The 26,491-nt window shown below is 41.9% G+C and overlaps 1 protein-coding gene across 2 annotated transcripts in view; it reads right to left on the bottom strand.

The window, feature by feature from the left end:
• Window positions 1–26,491, bottom strand: part of DOCK5 (dedicator of cytokinesis 5) — a 280,652-nt gene that overhangs the window by 93,948 nt on the left and 160,213 nt on the right. For both annotated transcript variants that reach the window (XM_027549946.1, XM_027549947.1), the window contains exons 13-18: window positions 24,147–24,272; window positions 16,357–16,481; window positions 13,661–13,759; window positions 8,476–8,548; window positions 4,972–5,075; window positions 3,685–3,868 (exon numbers count right to left, since the gene is read on the bottom strand). In XM_027549946.1, coding sequence (XP_027405747.1) covers window positions 3,685–3,868; window positions 4,972–5,075; window positions 8,476–8,548; window positions 13,661–13,759; window positions 16,357–16,481; window positions 24,147–24,272 — 711 coding nt within the window. The remainder of the gene's footprint in view (window positions 1–3,684; window positions 3,869–4,971; window positions 5,076–8,475; window positions 8,549–13,660; window positions 13,760–16,356; window positions 16,482–24,146; window positions 24,273–26,491) is intronic.

Raw genomic sequence — 26,491 nt, 5'->3', positions numbered from 1 at the left:
GTCAGAAAACTAAGATCCTGCAAGCCAAAGCAGCACAGCCAAAAACAAAAAACAAAACAACGCCCCCAAAACCAGATGGGTTGTTTGTGGTTTTGAGACATCATAAACAACTGTGCTGTGTACATTCTCATATGCCTCCCGGTTTACAGGTACAGCTGCTCATCTGAGGTATAAAACTAGAGTATATTTCTGGGTTATCAGGAATGACCACCTTCAACCATATCAGATACTACCTAAATGTTATCCAAAGTTGTTTCAACTTACATCTCCATCAGAAATATGTAGGAATTCATGATCCTCTAATTGACAGTCCTCAAATTTAGGGTAGTGATTACCTTTGGGAAAAGATTAGGACTGCAACATTTAAAAAAAGAAAAAAATGACAAAAAAACCCCTAAATTTTGCTACAAATATGTATTTTCAGATCCAACTCCATTACTTATGAGTTCAGGCACAGTATTAGGTAAGGTGTTATAGAAAAACTTGAATGAACTTTTGGCCAGCCTAATATTTCAGTTTCTTAACTCAGCATTCTGATCAGCATATTGACATTAATGATAACAACATGGGTGTCTTCCTGTGCGAGGATGTCCATGGGTAAAATGAGACAGCTGTGAAAGCCTGGTGCAAGGCCTATACCTGCAGAGACTTGACTCCCCTCTCCCTTTTCTAGAACAAATCTATTCTCACCCTCCAAACGGTCCAGCAACAAAACGATCCCATATAAATCGAGCTGTTCTAGTTTCGAAAAAATTCATAAAGTAATGAAAGCACCTACAGGCTCTGTTTGTAACAAAGTCCAGTGGCTTTTGACCTTTGGAGTCCAAACAGCTCTCCAAAGGCTAAGGAACAACACCTCTGGTCAGTCTCTGTGTAAAAGGAGAACAGATACATTCCTGATCAGCAAACGCCCTCGTAGAGTTGACGGTTTACTTATGTTCCTCAGCTGCTTCTTTCTCAGAATAAATTGAACTGGTTCTTTATCATTCCCATCATATTAGAAGAAATCAGAGAAACAGTAACACTTACGATCTGCTGCTGGGAATACCCTGTCTTTTAAAATATGCACAAGGCTGCCCTATCTGTCCCCTCTTCCTACTCTGTCCAGGCCGACAGCAGGTGAGATCAGGTGACTTGTCCAAGATGAACCAGCTAGCAAGTGGCAGAGCTGGGAACTGAACCCAGGCAACTGGCTCCAAATTCTCCTTATATATTTAAACAAAACTAAGGTTATGTTCTATGTACTGTTAACATTTTTCTATGTCTTTGTTTTGAAATCTTGAGTTGGCCCCAAAGTTCATTCATGTTTCTCTGAGGATGTTACAGAGGAACCTGAATGGACATTTTTGGCCAAGCCAGCTTTTTTCACAGTCTCATATATTTTATCATTTAATAACATTATAGACTTTGACCTCATCCCCAACTACTGGACATCTGGATTGTTTGCCGTGTTCCCCCATTATGAGTAATAGGGAAACCTCCTCCTACAAAAATCTTTGTGCACATCCCTCATTGTCCATTTACGTTCACTTTCTAGGGGTCACAGTACTAGACCAAAGGGTCTGAAAATATTTAAAATCTCTGATACATCTTCTTCATCATTTCCAATATGATGCTAAAGCTGAAACTCCAGTACTTTGGCCACCTCATGCGAAGAGTTGACTCACTGGAAGAGACTCTGATGCTGGGAGGGATTGGGGGCAAGAGGAGAAGGGGACGACAGAGGATGAGATGGCTGGATGGCATCACTGACTCGATGGACATGAGTCTCAGTGAACTCCGGGAGTTGGTGATGGACAGGGAGGCGTGGCGTGCTGCGATTCATGGGGTCGCAAAGAGTCGGACACAACTGAGCGACTGATCTGATCTGATCTGATTTAACCTTTTATCAACAATTTATTTATACTTACTTTTTCCCTAACAACGGTTATATCGTGGATACAGTTTTGACATGTAAGCTCAGAATGCTTTCTAGCTTAATTTTTAAGGTGTTTCTCTTTTCCTAATTAATAGACTTTATTTTGGAGAAGGAAATGGCAACCCACTTCAGTATTCTTGCCTAGAGAATCCCGTGGACAGGGGAGCCTGGTGGGCTGCTGTCCATAGGATCGCACAGAGTCAGACACGACTGAAGCAACTTAGCATGCGTGCATGCACTGGAGAAGGAAATGGCAACCCACTCCAGTATTCTTGCCGGAAGTATCCCAGGGATGGAGAAGCCTGGTGGGTTGCCGTCCATGGGGTCGCACAGAGTCGGACATGACTGAAGCGACTTAGCAGCAGCAGCCACAGCAGTCTTTATTTTTTTGAGCAGTTTTAGGCTTGCAGAAAAAATTAAGCCCAAAGTGCAGAGTTCCCAAATATCCTTTCAAGGTTGCAGAGTTTCCAGTATTATTAACATCCTGCATTACTGTAGTACCTTTATTACAACCGATGAGCCAACACTGATAAAGATCATGAACTCAAGGCTGTCGTTTAAGTTGGGCTTCACTTTGTATATTCGGTGGGTATGGACAAATGTCCAGTGACATATATCCCTGTACCCATTAGGGTATAATTTAGCATATAGCTTTACTGTCCTAAAAATCCCTCTTCTTTGTCTGTTCATCCCTCCCTCTCTCCCCGAGCCCTTTGTAATCATGGATCTTTTCACGTCTTTATAGTTTCGCTTTTTTTCTGGCTTCATTTTTGGTGCATGCTTTTACTTTCCCATAAGTAACAGCTCTAAGCCTCACTCTATTGAGTCTAGACACTTGCTCAAGTTGAAATACTATCCATATTCTCTACCCAACCATGATTCACCAAAATAAATCTTTAGACCCTTTCTAAAGACCGAACACATGATATCTGATGATCCTTGAGTGTCCCTTATATCTCAGCTGCTTTGTCTACCTTATCATCTCCCTAAGGCAGAGCCCCAACTCTTCTCAAAGGTCAAAGGGACAAATCATCCACACAGCACAGGAGATACAGAATTTTTAAAGCAAGTCTGCAGAGCATCTAACCCTTGGAGCACTATATCCAGCAGCACTCCTTAGAAATTACATAGGTTAAGTAAATAAGAAGCTGTTATTGGCTATCAAATGCCATGATATACACAAGAGAAGTTAAAATTGCTATCAGATTTCAAGAAGGGACAGAGTAAAGCTGACTCTGAACTGTTCAGCTGATTTTATGAAAACTCTCTGACTGCTTGAGGAAAAAAATGGGGAAAGAGGAGTCTACATGGCAACAGATGGAAAGGCTAACAGCAAATCCTCCCTGCTCTTTGCCATCCTTCTTGAGCAAGGCACGGATATTTGCCTGCCAGTGTCCTTCCCCTGCTACCACAATCTCTCATTACACACATTATACAAAGAACAGTATTAGAGCTCTTTGCTGCACTGAAGGAATGAAACATAGGGACCTTCAAATTTTACAGCCTCCATTAGAATACATTTGTAGGTTTTACCATATTTAAAAAACACCAGGTTTTTCATCCTGGTTCAAAGATAGACAAAGAAGCCTCATAAAAAGCTTTAGCTATCTAATAGTTTACCTAGAACATCACGCAAAGAGCAGAATCCAGAAAGCCTAGGACCCCATCTCAGAAGACTGATGGTCCAGTCTCTTGAATTTAACAAAGGAGCCCAGGAGGACCCAATAGAAAACCCATTCTGGTGTCATTCTGGTCACCACGCCTACCATTCTGGGTGAGCTTCGTGGAACATATGAGGGTGGCAATCTGAAAGCTGTCCTTTGTGCTGTCTTTGGCTGGTGCAAAGTTGGCTGAGTTTTTAGATGCTTGGAGCTCCTTTTCTTCCATCTCCACCTTGGTTCCAGGCAAGGTCAGGTAGAATTTAGCATCTTCCATCTTCTTGTTGTCACCCTGCAAAGGAAGCATGTCAGGGACTCCAGAGAGTAGACAAAATCCCTTGGATGCAAATAAAATAATATTTATCATGAGCACAGTGTATTTCTAGCATAAGAAAGTTTTTATAGTAGATCCCTTCTAACTCTGAGGTGTTATGATATTTTTCAAAAATCTGAGCCTAGAAATAATTTAAACATTGTATGAAAATGGAATAAGTAATGAAGCAGAAATCAGTATCCTAGTCTGTGTTATCAATACGTAAGTAAAGAGTAAGGATGGTTTTCTTGAATGTGTAAATTGTCACAGTTATACTTCATTGGGTCCCCTGAGAAGAAACAGCCAGCCATGGCTTCCAACACTAATTCTGAGCTCAGGAGCTATTAACAGAAATACACTTCAGGCAGCTTCATCTCAGAAAAGCTATCAACTGAAAAAATCCTCCTTGATGTTGTTGGACAAATGAGATCTTCTCAATATCTACTTTCGACTCTAAAATCTCAGTGGGAATGAGAGCTCTGCAGCACTTAGATGGAAGAATAAGGACAAAACTGATACCGGAGGAAGAGGGGCCCCAGAGCACAGAAACGGTGCCTGGCTCATGCTGATATGAAAACCACATCCTACCACACCCACCACCACACCCACCACCTGCTAACCCAGCCCAACAGCGCAGTTATCAACGCTCCACAAGGGGTGATGCAAAGAACAAAGCCAGAGAACAACCTCTGGCTGTTCACCTCCATGATGCCATTTGCAGAAGAAGGAGGGACCATTCTTTAAAAAAAAAAAAAAATTTTTTTTTTCTTGGCCATGCTGAACAGCATGTGGGATCCAAGTTTCCCAACCAGGGATCGAACCCACGCCCCCTGCAGTGGAAGTGTGACTGGCTGTCCCCACTGGACCATCAGGGAAGTCCCAGGACCATCATTTATTAGACTGAAGGGGATGGGAGTCCATGAAGCTAGTGTGACCACAGTCCTCTGGGATTCGAGACCGGTAGGTGCGAACACATACAGCTCTAGAGAAGATTCTGATAGTTATACATGAAGTCTAAAAGGAGTTTTCAGAATCATTTTCAGAGGAGTAAGGAGGTCCTCAGCCTCTTTCGTTAGCACCACCTTATACACCACCAGATCGTGCCTCCCGTCCTGCAGAGTGGTGCCATTTATGTTCATCAGCTTCACAAAGGACACACCAAAGGCTCGCTCTGATTTATCTCTGGCTGAAAAGACAAGAATATATGTCTGAGCGGGACAGAAGAATACCAGGAGTGATGGCTATGACAGCTGATGGCTCTGCAGTCAGGTGTTCGACCGCACACTCATCAACTAGTTCAGTGAGCTCCAATAAGCCACATGGATTATCCATGTCACTGCCTCCCTGAAGGAAATAGTTCCTTAACTGAAATCTTCTGGTGCCCCCCACACATATCCTGCTCTTCCTATATTTATGAATGAATGACAACAGAATCCACTCAAACATCCAATCAGAACAATGAGTATCGACACTGACCCCACCTCCAGGCTAACCCCACATCCTAAGAGCCTCTGGACACCTCTTCTCTCCATTCCTGCTGTTCCCTCCTGAGTCCAGGCCACCCTCATCACTTCCCTGTATTCCCATAAGCTCTTCATAACAGGTCTCTCTGTCTTTAGCCCTTCAACCACCCAACATCTCTCCACTCTTTGGTATGAATTTCCAAAATCAAACCTAATCAGGTCAAATGCCATGCTTCCAAACCATTCCATGGGCTATCTCACTACTGCTGTTTTAAAACAGACTCAGTATGTATGTATGTACACTCTGTATATATGTATTTAGTTATATTTTGTTGCGCTGGGTCTTTGATGCTGTGCACAGGCTTTCTCTAGCTGTGCTGAGCAGGGACCACTCTCTAGTTGTGTATGGGCTTCTCATTGCAGCAGCTTCTCTTATTTGGAGCATGGGCTCTAGAGCACAGGCTGAGTAACTGTGGTGTATGGGCTTAGTTGCTCCTCAGCAAGTAGGATCTTCCCAGACCAGTGATGAAATCCATGACCCCAGCATTGGTAGGCAGATTCCCAGCCACTTGACCACCAGGGAAGTACCTCAGCAAGTGTTTTATTTATTATATTTCAAGGTTTGTGGACAGCAAGGAGATCAAACCAGTCAATCCTAAAGGAAATCAATCCTGAATATTCACTGGAAGGACTGATGCCGAAGCTCCAATACTTTGGCCACCTGATGCGAAGAGCCTGCTCATTGGAAAAGACCCTGATGCTGGGAAAAACTGAGGGCAGGAGGAGAAGGGGCGACAGAGGATGAGATGGTTGGATGGCATCACCAACTCCATGGACACGAGCTTGAGCACACTCCGGGAGACAGTGAAGGACAGGGAAGCGTGGTGTGCTGCAGTCTGTGGGGTTGCAAAGAGTCAGACACAACTTAGTCATTGAACAATAACAAAGTTGTGATGCCATCTAAGGTTTCTGTTCCTCTCTTTTTCCAAGATGCCAATGTGCCAGGAAAAGGGGTTATGTGTTTCTTGTGGCATCTGGGAGGGAGAATCCAGCCTCTTGAGGAAGGAAAGGGCCTCCCTCCTGGTCTTCAGAGTTGGCCTCTGAGCTCACCATGTTCCCTACTCAGATGTCTATGGCTGGGGTGGCTCGTGGCCCCTTCTCCCCACAGGCACACTTCTAAGCTCTGCTAGGTCTTGTGTGTCTCCAGACTGGCTGAGCAGGTATCTGTTATGAAAAGATTATACTATAGTCCATTCATATGTTCTCCTCTCAATGGCCACTTGGGCCGTGTCCAGTTTGGTTGGGGATACCATGACTAAAGCTGTTATAAATAGATAACCAAATCACCACCACCACCTATATACTTGCAATCCCCAATCATTTTGGCACCAGGGACTGGTTTCATGGAAGATAATTTCTCCACAACCAGGGGCAGGAGGAATGGTTTCAGGATGATTCAAATGCATTACATTTATTGTGCACTTTATTATTATTGCATCAGCTTTACCTCAGATCATCAGGCATTAGACTCCAGAAGGTAGGGACTCCTGACCTATACAACACTCTTTAATGGCTCCTCTACAAGATGGTAGGAAAAGAATCTTCACTTTTCATGACCCTGCTCCAGCCTGCCTGGAATCAGACTGCCAAGGTGTCAATCTGGGTTCTTACTAGCCCTGTGACCTTGGGCAAAGTGAAAGTAAAAGTCACTCAGTCATGTCCAACTCTTTGCAACCCCATGGACTTCTCCATGGAATAGCCAGGCCAGAATATTGGAGTAGGTAGCTGTTCCCTTCTCCAGGGGATTTTCTCAACCCAGGGATCGAACCCAGCTGAGCCACCAGGGAAGACCAAGAATACTGGAGTGCGTAGCCTATCCCTTTTCCAGCAGATCTTCCCAGGAATTAAATCAGGTTCACCTGCATTGCAAGGGGACTCTTTACCAGCTGAGCTACCAGGGAAGCCCAACCTTGGGCCTAACATCTCTGTGCCTCACTTTCCTTATGTACAGATGTGGATAAAAGTAGTATGGATCTTATCAGACTACTGTAGATACTAAACAAGACAGTGTATAAATATAAATACCACATGGTATTTGGTACAAACTAAGAGCTTGAGAAATGCTCCTTCAGTATAATGTAGAACTGGACGAAATTGCTAATATTTGACTATTTGCTACTGACCTATAAAACTGGCACTTTAAGATGGCTCAATTTAATATTATAATTGTTCCCACTTCAGCAGCCCTTTCCTTTTCAAACACATTTCTCCACCATCACCCTTCGCTGGGTTAACCTCTGCTATCTTCGAGGCTCAGACAGGATGTAGGAAATCCTAGGAGTTGTAGGAAATCCCCAGGCAGGGTTGGGTGCTAGGCTTACAACTCCACATTTGCTGTTGTAACACGTCACATTGATCTGACCTTCATTGTCTGTTTTCATAGTCATCTTTCTAACTAGATCACAGAGACTTTTCAGAGCAGCGCCTGAGTCCTGTCTGCTATTATCTATTGAGGGCCTGGCCTGCAGTCTGGTAGGCAGACGGCAGTCAAAAATTTCAGTTTGGAAGGAAGGACTGGACTTTCATGCAGTGCTGAATAAGAACAACACTTCCAGACACTTGTGATCAATCGGAAAATAAACAATATTCTCCTTTGTTCGTACTTTAGAAACGTCAACTCATGAACTATGATCTAAAATTTGAAATAGTTCTTTCATTAGAAAAAAATTGGGGAAACTAGAGATTAAAAACTTTTCTGGCTTCAGGATTTCTCAGCAATATGACAACATACACTGTGAATGCCTAAGAGGAAAATATAATATACAAGCATTTCCTATCTCTATCCAATTGTGAAACTCATTGTGTCAGAGAACATCTATTAGCATCTTAGAGAACCTTAGTACTCACAGAACACATTTTGGGGAAATTCTGATACAGAATGAACAACACAAATCCTGGAAACCTAGAAAAATTCATTAAAAAATATTTCCTTAGCACCAGTGAATCCTCAAAGATGCCAAATATCTTGTTCTACAGACACACAAAAGTGCTGTCAAGCAGGAGGTTTTTTTGATGAAAGATATTGTTTTGATGAAAGTATGTCACAGACCTCCTAATACTTACATTCCTGAGACGACCGGTGTCGGAAGGTAAACCTTATATGGCAGCGAGTAACTTCTTCTATAGCAATGGACACCTGTATAATAATTCAGAATTACGAGTTTATATTAATTCAGTCCTTGGCATGCAAAGCTCATTTTATAAAATGAGGCCCATTTTAGTATCTGGTCATAAGGAGTCATTGTGATAGAGTGAGATTTCGTGGAGGACTTCATTCAAGAGAGCTTTAGCTATTTCTCAAAACCAAGTAAAGCTCAAGAGATCATCTTTGCTATTTATCATAGATTCTGAAAGCGGAGATACTACAAATTTCTAGTGTCTTCTCAAGTATGAAGCAGGAGATGCTTCAGAGTGAAAACATCAGTACCTGTACCTTTCAGACTACAAGCTGTACGTGAATACAATAACATTTAGGGACTATAACAGAAGGAAAGGGCTTTCCTGGTGGCTCAGTGGTAAAGAATCTGCCTGCCAAGGCAGAAGACCCACAATCGATTCCGGGGTCGGGAAGGTTCCCATGAGAGGGAAATGGCAACCCATTCCAGTATTCTTGCCTGGAGAAACCCATGGACAGAGGACCCTGGCAGGCTACAGTCCATGAGGTCACAAAGAGTCAGACATGACTGAGCACATACACACACTAGAACAAAAAGATAAAATACTGGAGAAAAGGAAGCTTTTTCTTTTTGCTGCTTATATGTAAAGAAGAGACAGGGAAAACAGAGGCATGGGGCAATGTAGAGAGCAGAGAATTTGTGGCAAGAGTTTAATTATGGTGTGGTTATATAATGGACTATTGTGCAAATATCTATCAAATCTCAACATGAATCAGCCATAGGTATACATATATCCCCTCCCTTTTGAACCTCCCTCCCAGCTCCCTCCCCATCCCACCCCTCTAGGTTGATACAGAGCCCCTGTTTGAGTTTCCTGAGGCACACCGCAAATTCCCATTGGCCCTCTATTTTACATATGATAATGTAAGCTTCCATGTTACTCTTTCCATACATCTCATTCCGTCCTCCCCTCTCCCCATGTCCGTAAGTCTATTCTCTATGTCTGTTTCCCCACTGCTGCCCTGTAAGTAAGTTCTTCAGTACCATTCTTCTAGATTCCATATATATGTGTTAGAATACGATATTTATCTTTCTTTCTCTGACTCACTTCACTCTGTATAATAGGTTCTAGGTTCATCCACCTCATCAGAACTGACTCAAACGCGTTCCTTTTTATGGCTGAGTATTATTCTATTGTACCTATGTACCACAATTTCTTTTTTTTTTAATTTTATTTTTAAACTTTACATAATTGTATTAGTTTTGCCAAATATCAAAATGAATCCACCACAGGTATACATGTGTTCCCCATCCTGAACCCTCCTCCCTCCTCCCTCCCCATACCATCCCTCTGGGTCGTCCCAGTGCACTAGCCCCAAGCATCCATATCGTGCATCAAACCTGGACTGGCAACTCGTTTCTTACATGATATTTTACATGTTTCAATGTCATTCTCCCAAATCTTCCCACCCTCTCCCCTCTCCCACAGAGTCCATAAGACTGTTCTATACATCAGTGTCTCTTTTGCTGTCTCGTACACCGGGTTATTGTTACCATCTTTCTAAATTCCATATATATGCGTTAGTATACTGTATTGATGTTTTTTATCCATTCATCTCTTGACGGACATCTAGGTTGCTTCCATATTCTAGCTATTGTAAATAGTGCTGCAATGAACAAGGGATACACGTGTCTTTTTCAATTTTGGTTTCCTCAGGGTATATGCCTAGGAGTGGGATTGCTGGGTCGTATGGTGGTTTTATTCCTAGTTTAAACTTGCATGCACAGCATGATTCAAGACATATTAAGTATGTAAAATTGTGGAGGATGGTTCAGTTCAGTTGCTCAGTTGTGTCCGACTCTTTGCGACCCCATGGACTGCAGCACGCCAGCCTTCCCGTGTCCATCACCAACTCCCGGAGTTTACTCAAGCTCATGTCCATGGAGTTGGTAATGCCACCAAACCATTCCATCCTCTGTCGTCCCCTTCTTCTCCCGCCTTCAATCATTCCCAGCATCAGGGTCTTTTCAAATGAGTCAGTTCTTCGCATCAGGTGGCCAAAGTATTGGAGTTTCAGCTTTAGCATCAGTTCTTCCAATGAATATTCAGGACTGATTTCCTTTAGGATTGACTGGCTGGATCTCCTTGCAGTCCAAGGGACTCTCGAGTCTTCTCCAACACCACAAGTCAAAAGCATCAATTCTTCGACACTCAGCTTTCTTTATATTCCAACTCTCACATTCATGTATGAAAAACCATAGTTTTGACTAGACGGACCTTTGTTGGCAAAGTAATGTCTCTGCTTTTGAATATACTATCTTGGTTGGTGATAACTTTTCTTCCAAGGAGCAAGCGTCTTTTAATTTCATGGCTGCAGTCACCATCTGCAGTGATTTTGGAGCCCCCCAAAAAAGTCTTGCCACTGTTTCCCCATCTATTTCCCATGAAGCAATGGCACCAGATGCCATGATATTATTTTCTGAAAGTTTAGTTTTAAACCAATTTTTTCACTCTCATCTTTCACATTCATCAAGAGGCTCTTTAGTTTTTCTTTGCTTTCTGCCATAAGGATGATGTCATCTGCATATCTCAGGTTATTGGTATTTCTCCCAGCAATCTTGATTCCAGCTTGTGCTTCATCCACTCCAGCATTTCTCATGATGTACTCTGTACATAAGTTAAATAAGCAGGGTGACAATATATAGCCTTGACGTACTCCTTTTCCTGTTTGGAACCAGTCTGTAGTTCCATGTCCAGTTCTAACTGTTGCTTCCTGACCTGCATACAGATTTCTCAAGAGGCAGATCAGGTGATCTGGTATTCCCATCTTGTTAAAAATTTTCCACAGTTTGCTATGATCCACACAGTCAAAGACTGTGGCGTAGTCAATAAAGCAGAAGTAAATGTTTTTCTGGAACTCTCTTGCTTTTTTGATGATCCAGCAGATGTTGGCAATTTGATCTCTGGCTCCTCTGCCTTTTCTAAATCCAGCTTGAACATCTGGAAGTTCACAGTTCACTGCCTGGCTTGGAGAATTTTGAGCATTACTTTGCTGGCATGTGAGATGAGTGCAATTGTGCAGTAGTTTGAACATCGTTTGGCATTGCCTTTCTTTGGGACTGGAATGAAAACTGATCTTTTCCAGTCCCATGGCCACTGCTGAGTTTTCCAAATTTGCTGGTATGTTGAGTGCAGCACTTCGACAGCATCATCTTTTAGCATTTGAAATAGCTCAACTGGAATTCCATCACTTCCACTAGCTTTGTTCACAGTGATGCTTCCTAAGGCCCACTTGACTTTGCATTCCAGGATGTCTGGCTCTAGGTGAGTGATCACATCATCGTGGTTCTTCTGTGTATTCTTGCCACCTCTTCTTAATATCTTCTGTTTCTGTTAGGTCCATACCATTTCTGTCCTTTATTGTGCCCATCTTTGTGCATTTATTATGCCTCCAACCATTGTGGAGGATGGTTACTTCTGAATTAAGATACAAGGGCAATTTATTTTTTAGTTATTTAGAGTTTTTAAGACTCTGACAATCAGAAAGTCAACGTGGATAAGCAACAAAGTTCCATTGTACAGCACAAGGACCTATATTCAGTATCCTGATCTCAGTCATAATGGAAAAGAATATTCAACAGAATATATATATGAGCTTCTCGGGTGGCTCAGTGGTAAAGGATCCCCCTGCTAATGCAGGAGATGTGGTTCTATCTGGTCGGAAGGATACCCTGGAGACAGAAATGGCAACTCACTCCAGTATTGTTGCCTGGGAAATTCCATGGACAGAGAAGCCTGGCAGGCTACAGTCCATGGGGTAACAAAGAGTTAGATAGGACTTAGTGACTAAACAAAAACTAGAAATACATATAGATAATGGAATTGCTTTGCTGTACAGCCAAAATTAACACAGCACTGCAAATAAATTATACTTCAATTATAAAATAATAAAAAAAGAAAGAGCTAGTGGAGCCTAGGTTTCAGAAAAAGTGGGCTCTAGTGTAGACTCTGACAGAGAGCAGCTAGAGGAACATGGCTGCTTCACTTCTCTGAGTTCAGTTACCTCTTTAGAAAAAGGGCTACTGTTGGGACTTCCCTTGTGGTCCAGTGGTTAAGACTCTGCCTTCCAATGCAGGTGGTACCCAAGTTGGATCCCTGGTGGGAGAACTAAGATCCCCCACGCTGCTCAGTGTGGTGAACGATTAACAAAGAGAGAAAGAAAAAGGGGAACTGTAACTCAGACCATTTCAGTTGCAGAGCTATGGCAAGGCTCACATGAGCTGACTGATCTCAAGAGCGCTTTGGAATCTGAAAACCACGTAATTAAATTGAAAAGAGGCCCAGCAAACTTGGTTAGAGGCCAAGGAGGAGAGAAATGTTAGGAAACTGCTCATGAAAGTGTGAAAATTTCCATTTGGTGCTGGACCATCTTGGCAGCCTCTTACATCATTACAACCACAAGTTTTTCTCCAAATTTCAACACGTTGACAAACTAGAACGTTATTTAAGATTTCTGAAGTTTCTGAAAGAGAAATGCTCTTCTAAAGAATTACGATGATCAGTTCATTTCTTATGGCACACCACAGGCAACCTGTGTAAAACTTCAGGATAAAGGAGGAATCACTGGTGGGTAAAAGGGTCATTTGTGGAGATGTGTTTGGACCTACAGTCTGTCAAACAGTGAAGTAAGTCAGAAACAGAAAAACAAATATAGTATATTAATGCATATATGTGGAATCTAGAAAAATGATACAGATGAACCTACTTCAGGGCAAGAATAGACACACAGACGTAGGGAACAGATGTGTGGACAAAGGGGGTGGGATGAATCAGGAGATTGAGATTGACATATATACACTACCACATGTAAAACAGAGAGCTAGTGGGAAGCTGCTGTATGGCATAAGGAGCTCAGCTCAATGCTCTGTGATGACCTAGAGGGGTGGGATAGGGGAGTGGGGTGGGAAGAAGGGTCAAGGGCGGGGGTATATGTATACATATAGCTGACTCACTTCACTGTGCAGCAGAAACTAACACAACATTGTAAAGCAACTATATCCTAATTTTAAAAAAGAAAGGAATCTAAAAGAGGTTTCATGTATGACAGAAGTTACTGATAGCACATTCTCACCTTGACGGTCTCATACCAACAGGGCTGCTTGACTTGATAATACACCACTGATTTGTACTCAGAAATGCCTTCATATCCAGCACCAGGATGAATCGCTTTCTTTGGATGGAAAGAAAAAATTAGGAGGTGATAATATTATCTAGACAGTCAGGGTACTCCACATGGCTAGCGCATGTCTTACATTGGCATCCATAAGCTGATTACCTCTGGGGTGAAGAATGAGATGACTTTCTAAGAAGATGTGCTACATGTATACAATGGAAGACTACTCATCCATAAAAAGGAATGAAATAATGCCATTTGCATCAACATGGATGAACCAGAGATTGTCATACTAAGTGGTGAAGTGAGTCAGACAGAGAAAGACAAATATGAAATCACTCATATGTGGAATCTAAAGTATGACAGACATGAACTTATTTACAAAATGCAAACAGACTCATGGACATAGAAAACAAACTCCTGGTTTCCAAAGGGGAAGGTTGAGGAGTGGGAATAATTAGGAACTTGAGATGAAAAGATACGCACTATTCTATATAAAATAGGTAACAAGGACCTACTGTACAGCACAGGGAACTATATGGAATATGTTGTAAAAACCTACATGTTAAAAGAATCTAAAAAAGAATATACATAGATGATCGATAGATAATGCTGTACAGATAGACACTTGGCTGTATACCTGAAACAAACACAACACTGTAAAGCAACCATATGTCAATAAAAGAAATTAATTTAAAATGACTGAGTTTTGGGCTTCCCCAGTGGCTCATTGGTAAAGAATCTGCCTGCCAATGCAGAAGACACAGGTTTGATCCCTGATCTGGGAGGATCCCAAAGCAACTAAGCCCAGGCACCGCAACTCTTAAGTCTGTGCTCTAGAGTCTGCAAGCCGCAGTTACTAAGCCCATGTGCTACAACTACTAAAGCCCGCATGCCCTAGAGCCTGTGCTCCGCAACGTGAGAAGTCACTGCAATGAGAAGCCTGCACACCCCAACTAGAGAGCAGCCCCCAAACACCACAAACTAGAGAAAAGCCCAACAAAGCCAAAAATAAATTAATTAAATTATATATTAAAAAAAAAAAAGAGTGAGTGAGTTTCTAGCACTTTGAGGGTCCAAGTATCTTGATGCGTAGTTGCTAAGGCAGCCAGTACCAGCTTAACATTCCTCTTTGCTGGAACTTTTATTCTCTCTTCCATTCCAACCATATACTGTCCTTCCTTCCTTTCTTCTTTCCTCTTTCAGCGAATGGAGGTCTAATGAGGGTGACCCAGAGCTAAGCACACTGCACACGTAAAGCCGTGTGAGGTCCTGTCTACACTCTTGTTTTAAGGACTTGGTACGTAGGTGTGGTGTGTCCACTAGAACTTAGGGTTGTGGCTCTTCCTAGAAAGGAACCACTTAGAGCAGTAGAGTCAGGCCTCCGTGGGGGTACTTCCAAGCTAGTTAGCAAAGCCACGATGTGTACTTGAACTCTTGGGGCGAAAGGGCTCTTCTAACAGCACAAAGAAATCACTCCCAATTGTGGCCCACGGCATTCTGCTTCTCCCTCTATGCAGAGGACAACTTGTCTTTAAACAACTGATTCCTTCGAAGACAAGCACATCCCCAGGAAGTGGTGGATGGTGTACTCTGCTGTGCCCTCACCACGATGCACTCAGTGAATGGAGTGGACTCCCCAGCAGGTAACTATGGCTCACACAAGAGGAGCCAGAGGTCACTCGGGCAGTAAAAGCCTGCCGTGACCACCCCTTGCCTATCCTCCTCCATGACGTCAGAATCAAGACTTAACTTCTGTTGGAGGAACAATGGACCGGAAGTCAGGACACCTGTGTCTGTTTCCTGCATCACCTCTGGGTCCTGTGCTTCCCTGAGAGAACACCTTATCCTCTCTGGGCTGCAGTTTGATGATCTCTAAAACTAAAAAGCATGGTAGTTGACCTCGAACCAAGAGCCCTTCCAGTGTAACAGCTCTAAGCAGTGCACCTCCACTGGTTCAGCTCACCCAGGTGGAGGACCTGTACCCTCCAGATCGAAAGGAGGACCTTATCAGATTGAAAGTGTCTAAATTACTTGAAAATGATTAAGAATCTCTACATCAGGGGCTTCCCTGGTAGCTCGGTGGTAAAGAATCCGCCTGCCAACGTAGGAGACGTGCATTTGATCCCTGATCTGGGAAGATCCCATATGCCTTGGCACAAACTAAGCACATGCACCCATGCACCACAACTATTAGGCCCAGGAGCTGCAACTGCTGAGTCCATGTGCCTCAACTGCTCTACCCAAGAGCCTGTGCTCTGCAAAGGGAAGCCACTGCAATGAGAAGCCTGCACACTGCAAGAAAGGGTAGCCCCACTCACTGCAACTAGAGAAAGCCTGTGTGCAGCAATGAAGACCCAGTGCAGCCGAAAATAAATCAATAAAAAGGAGAGAGAGGGAATCGCTACATTAGAAATGTACACCTGAAATCCTGGTGGCTTGAGGTCTTTCTCAGCACAGGAGAAATAATAAAATTAAGAATCTATGTGAATTTATTAATAAAACTGGTAACTGCTATTCACAAATTTAATGGGCTTCCTACGTTTTTCTTGTGAAACACCAAATCCACTCTACAGTGAAGAACAATTAACGTCAGGCCTGAAGTCCTGTAAAGGAGTGTGTGATGGCAGTGGGACTACCGGGAACATACTAACCTCCAGGAGCCTGCCCTCCTCGTCATGTACAGACATGGTCACCTCCACGTTCTTTGGTGTCTTCTTTTTCCCCTTGTCAAACTCCCCATGGATCAGGGTGACATAAATATCATTCCGAACATCTCCTGCAATACAACAATCCATCCTGTGAGTGGTGCTACCTGGAGTCATTTTTAAATTTCAGAGTGCAATAAGATGTAAATTATATGTAAAATATAAAATGCTCTGACTTTGTAATAAATTATTTACATAGAAGTTTTTACACGTATTGTTCCCAATAGCTTACCTCATTTTACCTCTCCATACATAGCACAGTGTCTCTGAAGTACAGTTTAGTGCTATTTGTTGTACACGTGAAACTTATATAATATAGTACATCAACTATACCACAAAAAAACATGTGAGCAATGATTTATCCATAAGGATATTCATTGTGGTATTGTTTGTTAATGTGAAAACTTTGACACATCTTCAGTTTCCAACCATAGAAACGGTTGAGTAAATTAAGGTACAGTGAAATGAAATAATATTCATTTACTCCTTTAAAAAACAGACTGAACACAGACTCTGTTATGAAGCATTGTGCTAGGTGTTTGGGAGACAACGGTCAGCCATACACCCACAGCCTTGCTCTCAAGCAGCTTATAGTCTGGTGGGTGAGAGGGTGAGAGAAGCATTCTCAGACCATCATCTGATGAGATGCATCATTATAAAGTCAGGATCAATGGAGGGTGTGGGAATTTACCCTTTGGGCTGATACTGGAGGAATGAGAGTAGGAGGGAGAGTACATAGCGTGTGCAAAGGCCCAGAGGTAGCAGACATATCAATGATGCTTTCAAGTGAAGGAAATCTGGTATGAGATGAGGTTATGGAGACAGACATAAGCCTGCCTGAGGCCAACAGAAGAATTTGTATCTTCATCCTAAATATAAACAGAAGTCACTAACATGTTTTCAGAAAGGAAGGAGTGTGATGATATCAGAAAGGCATTTATAACAGACCATTCGTGCTACCGTGTGGAGAATGAGATAGAAAGAACAGAACAGGGAAACCAGTTAGGAAGACATGGCAGTTGTCCAGGGAACTGAAGTCAGTAGCTACAATTTAGGGAGCTGCAGCTGGATAAAGAAGGGGGTGGAGTTGAGAGGCTTTCAAAGGGAAAACTGGTGGATCTTCTCCCTCAATCCTGTGTGAGGTGAAGGAAAGGAGGTGTCAAGGGTGATTTCCAGCTTTCTTGTCTATGCAAGTGGATGGATGAGGGGCTGTTCTCTGAGATAAAAACACAATAAAAGAGTCAGGCCCAGATGCTTAGGATGGCAAGTTCCAGGTGCAGATTTTGAGTTAAGAAATTAACAAAGAGAAAGAATCATCCAATTGAGGGTGGGAAGAGAAGGTCCTCTTCCCACCTCTGATTAAAGGAAGGGTCTTAGAACTAGAGATTCGGATTTATAGGCAACTACCACAGAGAAGCAAAATGAATGGATGAGGACTCCCCTGGTAGTGCAGAGCTCCCGATGCACATGATCCGGTTCAATCACTGGTCCCACATGCCACAACTGAGTCCACATGCTGCCGCTAAGACCCAGCACAGCTAAGTAAAGAAATACGAAAACAGAGAGTGGATGAGATCACCTAGGGAGAGGACAGCGTGCAGAAGGAAAGAAAGGGGACCTGTTAAAGACTGAACCGTGTCCCCCTCCCTCAAATTCACATGTTAAAGAGGTGACTAATGTAAAAGGCGGTCATATGGTGAGCCCTAATCCAATATAACTGACACCTTTATAAGACTAGGACACAGATAACACACAGACCAAGGGGTGACAGTATGAGGATACAGTAAGGAGGCGGCAACCGGTAAACAAGAAGAGGATTCCGAAGAAACAAGCCTACAGGTATTTTGATTTTTGACTTCCAGCCTCCAGAACTATAAGAAACTATACTTTCATTTTTTATATTTTATTGTTTGGCTACACCGCATGGCATATGGGATCTTAGTTTCCTAAGCAGGGATCAAATCCTCACCTGCTGTATTGTATTTACCACTGGACCTCCAAGGAAGTCCCATATACTGCCATTGTTCAAGCCACACAGCCTGTGGTTCTTTGTCATGCAGCGCAAGCAAACCAAGAGAGGGCATAAGGACCAAATACTGAGGAACTTAAAAGTGAGGTCGAAGATAATAAGTTGGCAAAGGAACCCTGGGAGAGATGCCAGGGGCAGGAAACAAAGAGAAGAGTGTGGCATCACCAACAATGTGTGGTAACATTCCAAAAGAGGGAGTGAGCAACTGTGTCATATGCCAGCCAGAGACTATCACCAGGCTAAGAATACCCACTGGACTTAGAGACACTGTAATCTTTAGTGAGTAGTGACAGCCATTCTGGACAGAGAGAGACGGACAGGTGAGGAAACAGAACATATAATTGCTTCCACGAATTTAGCTATGAGGGAAAGTGCAGTAGAGGGAAGAATTAAAGACGACTCTGGAGCCTGTTCAAATGGTGACAAAAAGGACACCAGTGAGGGATGTTGGCCCAGATCTATGTCTCTCAAACCCGGCCAATTACCAGAATCCCCAGGAGAATCCGATAAAGGTCCATACAATCAAAACTATGATGTTTCCAGTAGTCATGTATGGATATAAGAAGTGAGCCATAAAGTAGGCTGAGTGCTGAAGAACTGATGCTTTCAAATTGTGGTGCTGGAGAAGACTGTTGAGAGTCCTTTAGACAGCAAGGAGATCAGACCAGTCAATCCTAAAGGAAATCAACCTTGAATATTCATTGGAAGGACTGATGCTGAAGCTCCAATACTTTGGCCACCTGATGCAAAGAGACAACTCATTGGAAAAGACCCTGATGCTGAGTCAGACTGAGGGCAGAGAAGGGGGCGACAGAGGATGAGATGGCATCACTGACTCAATGGACATGAGTCTAAGCAAACTCCAGGAGATAGTGAAGGACAGAGAAGTCTGATGTGCTGCAATCCATGGGATGGCAAAGACTCAGACAAGACTCAGCAACTAAACAACAACCTGGAGAACCCGGGTCTTACAAACTGAATCAGAGTCTGGGAAAGTCTGGGAATCTGTATTTTAATATTACCCAGGTAATCCTGACTGGCTGAACCAATGACTTACATTTGAGAACCATCATTCTGGATGATTTTTAAAGTCTATTATAGCCCTGGCAGTTCATGAACTAATACTATTAAGTAGAAGGACTCTTTCCAGACAGATTTCAAAGGTAAATTCACTTTGTCCAAAGAAAAAAACTCGTCTATTACATTTTTTTTAGGTTTCGGTCTTGCTGAAGCAGTAAAACGGCCATCAGTTACAGGAAGAATACCAATACTTATTTTTATAAACAGCAAGAAAACAAACATTTTCCAAGAATGTTGATGAAAATGTATTAGGGTGAAACAGCTCTGTAAAGGATAAAGCAGATGAAAACTACTATTCGTGAGCAAAGATGATGATCTCCATTTTAGAACTCTTTCATTTCTTCATTCCACAAATATTCTTTTAATACTCACTATGTATACAAATGCATGAGGCCATCAAATTATTTTGTGTGTGCATGCTCAGTCTCAGTCGTGTTCAACTATTAGCGAACCAATGGACTGTAGCCCACAAGGCTCCTCTGTCCATGGGATTTCTCAGGCAAGAATACTGGAGAGAGTTGACATTTCCTCCTCCAGGGGATCTTCCCCACCCAGGGACTGAACTGCAACTCCTGCATTGGCAGGCAGATTCTTTCCACTGAGCCACCAGGGAAGCCCATCAAATTATTACTGCTCCTTAATTTCACCAAGGAGGAACAAGAGCTTCAATTAGTTTAAAAGATCCTGGGGACTTCCTTTGCGGTCCCGTGGTTAAGAATCTGTGCTTCTATTGCAGGGGGCACAGGTTCAATCCCTGCTCAGAAAACTAAGATCCCACATGCTCTGCAGGGCAGCTAAATTAAATAAACAAATAAAAATTTTAAAAACCTGAATTTTTATGCACTAGATAACAGTTTGGCTTTCAAGAATTTTTCTAACATGCCAAAGATTGTTTATTCATATTTTTTCTAATGAACATACAACATATTTGTGCTTTAATATTTATAATATATATTTTATATAATCAGATCAGATCAGATCAGTCGCTCAGTCGTGTCCGACTCTTTGCGACCCCATGAATCGCAGCATGCCATGCCTCCCTGTCCATCACCAACTCCCGGAATTCACTCAGACTCATGTCCATCGGGTCAGTAATGCCATCCAGCCATCTCATCCTCTGTCGTCCCCTTCTCCTCTTGCCCCCAATCCCTCCCAGCATCAGAGTCTTTGCCAATGAGTCAACTCTTCCCATGAGGGGGCCAAAGTACTGGAGTTTCAGCTTTAGCATCATTCCTTCCAAAGAAATCCCAAGGCTGATCTCTTTCAGAATGGACTGGTTGGATCTCCTTGCAGTCCAAGGGACTCTCAAGAGTCTTCTCCAACACCACAGTTCAAAAGCATCAATTCTTCGGCGCTCAGCTTTCTTCACAGTCCAACTCTCACATTCATACATGACCACAGGAAAAACCATAGCCTTCACTAGACGGACCTTTGTTGGCAAAGTAATGTCTCTGCTTTTGAATATGCTATCGAGGCTGGTCATAACTTTCCTTCCAACGAGTTAAGCGTCTTTTAATTTCATGGCTGCAGTCACCATCTGTAGTGATTTTGGAGCCCAGAAAAATAAAGTCTGACACTGTTTCCCCATCTGTTTCCCATGAAGTGATGGGACCGGATGCCATGATCTTCGTTTTCTGAATGTTGAGCTTTAAGCCAACTTTTTCACTCTCCACTTTCACCTTCATCAAGAGGCTTTTGAGTTCCTCTTCACTTTCTGCCATAAGGGTGGTGTCATCTGCATATCTGAGGTTATTGATATTTCCCCCGGCAATCTTGATTCCAGCTTGTGTTTCTTCCAGTCAGCGTTTCTCATGATGTACTCTGCATATAAGTTAAATAAACAGGGTGACAATATACAGCCTTGACGAACTCCTTTTCCTATTTGGAACCAGCCTGTTGTTCCATGTCCAGTACTAACTGTTGCTTCCTGACTTGCATACAAATTTCTCAAGAGGCGAGGTCAGGTGGTCTGGTATTCCCATCTCTTTCAGAATTTTCCACAGTTTATTGTGATCCACACAGTTAAAGGCTTTGGCATAGTCAATAAAGCAGAAATAGATGCTTTTCTGGACCTCTCTTGCTTTTTCGATGATCCAGTGGATGTTGGCAATTTGATCTCTGGTTCCTCTGCCTTTTCTAAAACCAGCTTGAACATCAGGAAGTTCACGGTTCAAGTATTGCTGAAGCCTGGCTTGGAGAATTTTGAGCATTATGTTACCAGCGTGTGAGATGAGTGCAATTGTGTGGTAGTTTGAGCATTCTTTGGCATTGCCTTTCTTTGGGATTGGAATGAAAACTGACCTTTTCCAGTCCTGTGGCCACTGCTGAGTTTTCCAGATTTGCTGGCATATTGAGTGCAGCACTTTCACAGCATCATCTTTCAGGATTTGGAATAGCTCAACTGGAATTCCATCACCTCCACTAGCTTTGTTCGTAGTGATGCTTTCTAAGGCCCACTTGACTTCACATTCCAGGATGTCTGGCTCTAGGTCAGTGATCACATCATCGTGATTATCTGGGTCGTGAAGATCTTTTTTGTACAGTTCTTCTGTGTATTCTTGCCATCTCTTCTTAATACCTTCTGCTTCTATTAGGTCCATACCATTTCTGTCCTTTATCGAGCCCATCTTTGCATGAAATGTTCCTTTGGTATCTCTGATTTTCTTGAAGAGATCCCTGTCTTTCCCATTCTGTTGTTTTCCTCTATTTCTTTGCATTGATCGCTGAAGAAGGGTTTCTTATCTCTTCTTGCTATTCTTTGGAACTCTGCGTTCAGATGTTTATATCTTTCCTTTTCTCCTTTGCTTTTCGCTTCTCTTCTTTTCACAGCTATTTGTAAGGCCTCCCCAGACAGCCATTTTGCTTTTTTGCATTTCTTTTCCATGGGGATGGTCTTGATCCCTGTCTCCTGTACAATGTCACGAACCTCATTCCATAGTTCATCAGGCACTCTATCTATCAGAGCTAGGCCCTTAAATCTATTTCTCACTTCCACTGTATAATCATAAGGGATTTGATTTAGGTCATATAATACATATATATAAAGTTCCTCAAGGGGATGATGTTCTTTTATCACTACAATGATCAAGAAAGTAAATGGGTCAAATTAATGAATTCTCAAGAATACATATGCAAATCACTATCACCTGGTGGCAAGAAAGATGAAACTACAGTAGGAAACTGCAAAACGTTTATATTCCTATCACCACGAGTAAGGGGAAAGCCAGGAACACAGCTGGAGCTAAAGCCAACGGAACAGAAGGTCCAGCTGAGTCTGAGCGGAGCGGGCACCTTGCTGAAGTTTCCTGTCAAGGAGCCCACAGTGTTGGTGATGTCATCATGAGAAGAGGCACCTGCAGATGAAGCAAGTAATTCTCGGGGCAGAGATACTGCTATTTAGTGCTACTTAATGGGTGGTCTAGGAAGTATTTCAGAAGGACTTGTGCAGAACACAAAGGAAGAGAAAGCAAAGAGAAAATTTTGAGTTACTTTTAAAAGCGCTCTCTTGGGCTTGCATACTGGGTAGTTTTCTAAGAAACTGCAACTTGTAAACGATGAAATTTGATCCATGTTGCCTCGAGGGTCCCATTAGAGCAATCCAATGGTCACTGTAGCACTATTTACAATAGCCAGGACATAGAAACAACCTAAATGTCCATCAAAGGAGGAATGGATAAAGAAGATATGGTACCTACATAAAATGGAATATTACTCAGCCATAAAAAGGAAAAAAAATGGGTCATTTGTTGAGACATGGATGGACCCAGGGACTGTCATATAGAGTGAAGTAAATCAGAAAGACAAAAATCATATTCATACATATATGTGGAATTGGAAAAAACTGTTATATATAATCCTATTTATAAAGCAGAAATAGACACAGAGACATAGAGAACAAATGTATGGACACCCAGAGGGGGAAGGGGTTGGGATGAACTGAGAGATGGGCACTGATGTATATACACTATCTGTGCATATGTGCCTTAAGTTGCTCAGTCATGTCTGACTCTTTGCAACCCCATGAACTGTAGCCCACTATACTCCTCTGGGAGAAGGCAATGGCACCCCACTCCAGTACCCTTGCATGGAAAATCCCATGGACGGAGGAGCCTGGAAGGCTGCGGTCCACGGGGTCACTGAGGGTCAGACACAACTGAGCAACTTCACTTTCACTTTTCACTTTCATGCATTGGAGAAGGAAATGGCAACACACTCCAGTGTTCTTGCCTGGAGAATCCCAGGGATGGGGGAGCCTGGTGGGCTGCCATCTAAGGGGTCGCACAGAGTCGGACACGACTGAAGCGACTCAGCGGTAGCAGCATACTCCTCTGTTCATGGAATTCTCTAGGCAAACATTATCCATACTATGTGTAACAGATAACTAACAAGAACCTACGTATAGCACAGGAATCTCTACTCATTGCTCTGTGGTGATCTAAATGGGAAGGAAATCCAAAGAAGAGTGGATATATGTATAGGTATAGCTGATTCACTTTGCTGTACAGTGGAAATTAACACAACATTGTAAAGCAACTACACTTGAATAAAAAAACTTTTTTAAAGTGATGGCTATGTGGAAGGAAAGTCCTAGAGGATGCATAACAGGTGAATCAAGCAAAGCATTTACCTGGAAGGATTATCTCAGGAAAGCCCATCTTCCGTGCGATAGCTGTGGATCGATCAACCAAGTGTGAAAAGTTTTTCTGAACTTGCGTGAGGTCTCCTGGCAATAGCTTCAAGGACACCCAAAGTCCTTTAAAGAAAAAAAAGACAAAATTTTAGCTCTTTGTTATGATCTATGTAATAAATGCACACTCGAATGTTAAGAAAAATATATGCCTGGTATTAATACACAGATACATTACTGTAAATACATCAATTCTCCCCCAGTTAACTTAGAATTTTAATGACACTCCCAACAAAAGCATGGCAGGATTTCTTTGAGAATTTGACAGAGAGGTAAAACAGATGTTTGCTCTGGAGGGTGGGGGGAAGATGGTCCCTATCAGATACCAAAATACTATGAAGTTATAATAATGAGTGATATTAGTAGTAAAGATATCCAAATCAATGAAAACAATGAAATCAAGTACTATTATATACAGCTATTAAGCATATAGCAAAAAAGACATAACAAATCATGAAACAATGGATCAATTCCATAAATGTACTGGAATATTCTATTCTACTCAGAGCAGAATCAATCTAACCTCTCACCACACATTTTCATTAAAATAAATTCCTAATGTAAAAGATAATGGAAAAACAGACCAGAAATTTAAAAAGTAAGTGTACAGCTTTCTAAACCATTTTTCTACATATTGAAACAAATGAAGAAATCACAAAAGCAAAATAATTATCTATACAAGCTGAAATTTTGATATTCATAAAAACACAAAAGGTATACTTCATATACCATACACTACATACAACTATAAAAGGCATGGCAAAATACTTACAAGAAATTATGAGTTTATACTCACTAGATGGAAAATATTCAGATTACAAATAAACAAAACACGAATACACAATTCACCAGGAAATACAAGAAGTTTATAAATACTTGGCTAGCCAGACCTTTAGTATACAAAGAGTTTATAAAAACTGAGAATGAAAACTTTAGAAAATTATAAATACATATGAGTGCCAGATAATTTCAAGTCATTTTTTTTTAATTCAACAGAGTTATAGAAGTCAACTTTTCACCCCTCAAACAGGTAAAGAATTTTAAACATCAGTTTGCCAAGCAGGCAGATAGTAATTAGTGCCCATCTATAGAAAGCATTCTGGTAACACGTGCGTCTCCAGTCATAAGCTTATTCCCATCGTCTAATCCAGAAATCCTACTTCCGGGAATTTTCTGGGGGAGATAGTCCTAAATATGAAAAAGATAGTATGTATCTTTCAGAGAAGGCAACGGCAACCCACTCCAGTACTTTTGCCTGGAAAATCCCATCGACAGAGAAGCCTGGTAGGTTGCAGTCCATGGGGTTGCTAGGAGTCTGACACCACCGAGCAACTTCACTTTCACTTTCCACTTTCATGCATTGGAGAAGGAAATGGCAACCCACTCCAGTGTTCTTGCCTGGAGAATCCCAGGGACGGGGGAGCCTGGTGGGCTGCCGTCTATGGGGTCGCACAGAGTCGGACACGACTGAAGCGACTTGGCAGCAGCAATATGTATCTTTTATAGTATATCTTATATATCTTCATATATAATGATAGCCACACCAGAGTTATTTAAATTTATAATGGTGACAAACTAGAAAGTACTTAAGTATTTACCTAGGGGATTCCATGCTTGGGAAGAAAAAAAAATAATCCAAGCAATGGAATATTACACAGCCACAAAAATATTTATGAAGAGCATGAAAACATTTGAAAAGTATTTTGTTAGGAAGGAAGAGAAGGAATATTTTCTTACAGTTTTGATAAAAAAAAATTATACAGACGCAGCAATTTAATTAGTTTAAGAATTTTTCACTCTAATAAACTACATCCTTAGGTTAGGAGTTCTAAAACAACAGAAATATATTTGGTTATTCATTTTTAGAATATGTGTTTCCTCACATCTATTTCTCACTCAGGGTAACAATAGATGGCAATAGTTGTCAATAGGTGGCAAACTAAATATGCCAAAAATAACGTTTCCTAATTGCTTCCACTTCAGAAGACAATTACAAGGTGGTTTAAAAAGAAAAGTAACTCTAAAACTGACCCCCAATCATCACTACCTTGGTATCTAGATTTTAACTATTTTCCCTTGTTACCCGAATTAAAATTTAGTTTCAATCAGCAAAACTAAGTCAACAAAATGACATATGGAGGTATGAAAAAATGATTGGCTGGAAAGCCCATTATTTTATATGAAATCATATTCATTTACATGACTTTGGTCTCTCTCTTCGCAGTTTTTGGAAATGTAATTGGATAAACCTATACAGAGAGTGGAACATAATTATCTTCAAACCC

The sequence above is a fragment of the Bos indicus x Bos taurus genome, chromosome 8 (genome assembly GCF_003369695.1).
Source record: "Bos indicus x Bos taurus breed Angus x Brahman F1 hybrid chromosome 8, Bos_hybrid_MaternalHap_v2.0, whole genome shotgun sequence".
NCBI classification, from domain to species: Eukaryota; Metazoa; Chordata; class Mammalia; order Artiodactyla; family Bovidae; genus Bos; species Bos indicus x Bos taurus.
The sequence above is the reverse complement of the archived record's forward strand: the minus strand, read 5'-3'. Positions and strand labels throughout refer to the sequence as shown.